The sequence below is a fragment of the Puntigrus tetrazona genome, chromosome 23 (genome assembly GCF_018831695.1).
Source record: "Puntigrus tetrazona isolate hp1 chromosome 23, ASM1883169v1, whole genome shotgun sequence".
Lineage (NCBI taxonomy): Eukaryota > Metazoa > Chordata > Actinopteri > Cypriniformes > Cyprinidae > Puntigrus > Puntigrus tetrazona.
The window spans coordinates 5478880-5479951 of NC_056721.1; the positions used below are offsets into that span (position 1 = coordinate 5478880).

The 1072-nt window shown below is 52.0% G+C and overlaps 1 protein-coding gene across 1 annotated transcript in view; it reads right to left on the reverse strand.

Moving 5' to 3' along the window:
* The window catches only part of LOC122329286 (neuron navigator 1-like), a 1982-nt gene extending 1039 nt beyond the window's left edge, over positions 1 to 943 (reverse strand). The window contains exon 1 of the mRNA XM_043225511.1: positions 199 to 943. Coding sequence (XP_043081446.1) covers positions 199 to 905 — 707 coding nt within the window. The 5' untranslated portion in view covers positions 906 to 943. The remainder of the gene's footprint in view (positions 1 to 198) is intronic.
* Between the last annotated feature and the right edge of the window lie 129 nt (positions 944 to 1072).

A 1072-nucleotide genomic window follows, 5' to 3' on the forward strand; every position in this document is an offset into this window, starting at 1 on the left:
ATTTACAATTTTATATTTATAAATTTAGATATATTTTACACAATTTATTTACTTATTTGTGGATTTGCAAAAAATATATTTTGAGCTTTTCAAAAACACAATTCCCCATAATTTCACCAAAACATTCCAAGCTTGTTCAATATTACCTAATTCAATCATGAATTGATTTGATTTGTGTGTCGGTGCAGAGGGCTGTACCTCGGCGTGCTGGTCGGAGAGCTCAGTTCTGGGTATTTGCTCGTGCTCGTCCTCCGCACACGATGCATCTTCTCCACAGTCTCCGCGCAGCTGTCGCTCTGGCTCTCGGCCTTCAGGCAGCTGATCTCCAGGTCGGCTTTGGCCTTGGCCCTCTCCTTCTCCTTCTCTCGGTCCGTCTGGTTGACGGGTCCGGTGGTGCTCGGGCGACTAGACGCTTTCAAGCTGCCTCCGTCTTTTCCCCTGGTGGGCATGGTGCTGGCCAGAGGCGGTACGGGTTTGAGGGTGAGGAGACCGGCGTCGATGCTGCCGCTGACAGGGCGAGAGGAAGGGCGACCGGTTAAGCTCATAGCGCTGGATTTGGCGGGCCGCGGCAGACTGCGGTACTGAATGCTCCCACGAGCGTTGGGGGCCAGGAAACCCTGTTCAGAGCCGCTGGCGTCCAGACTGTTTTTGCGGCCTCCTCCGCCTGGGACGGGTTTGATGGGGATGCCCGAGGACTTGGGGGTCTTGCCGACGGTGGCCGAGCCGCTGGTGATGGTGGCGCCTCCTGCTGTCAGGACGGTGGCGGTTCCGGTCGTCAGAGGTTTCTTGTAACCGAACGAGCCTCCGGCCGAGGGTTTGACCAGACCTGAAGGAGGCTTGCGGTGCTCGTTGTCCCGGCCGGCGTCGGAGCGAGAACGCTGGAGACCCGTCGCCTTGACGGACATTTTCACCTTATCAACTGCCCTAGGGTCTCCTTTAGACACTGTAATGAAAAAGAGAAAACAGGAGAAAATTAGCTTTCATTTTCAAATGAATAAAAGCAAAGTTTTAAAAACATCTGATCTGAAAGTGCACCTTGTTTAAAGAGTATGACTTATTATTATTATTATTA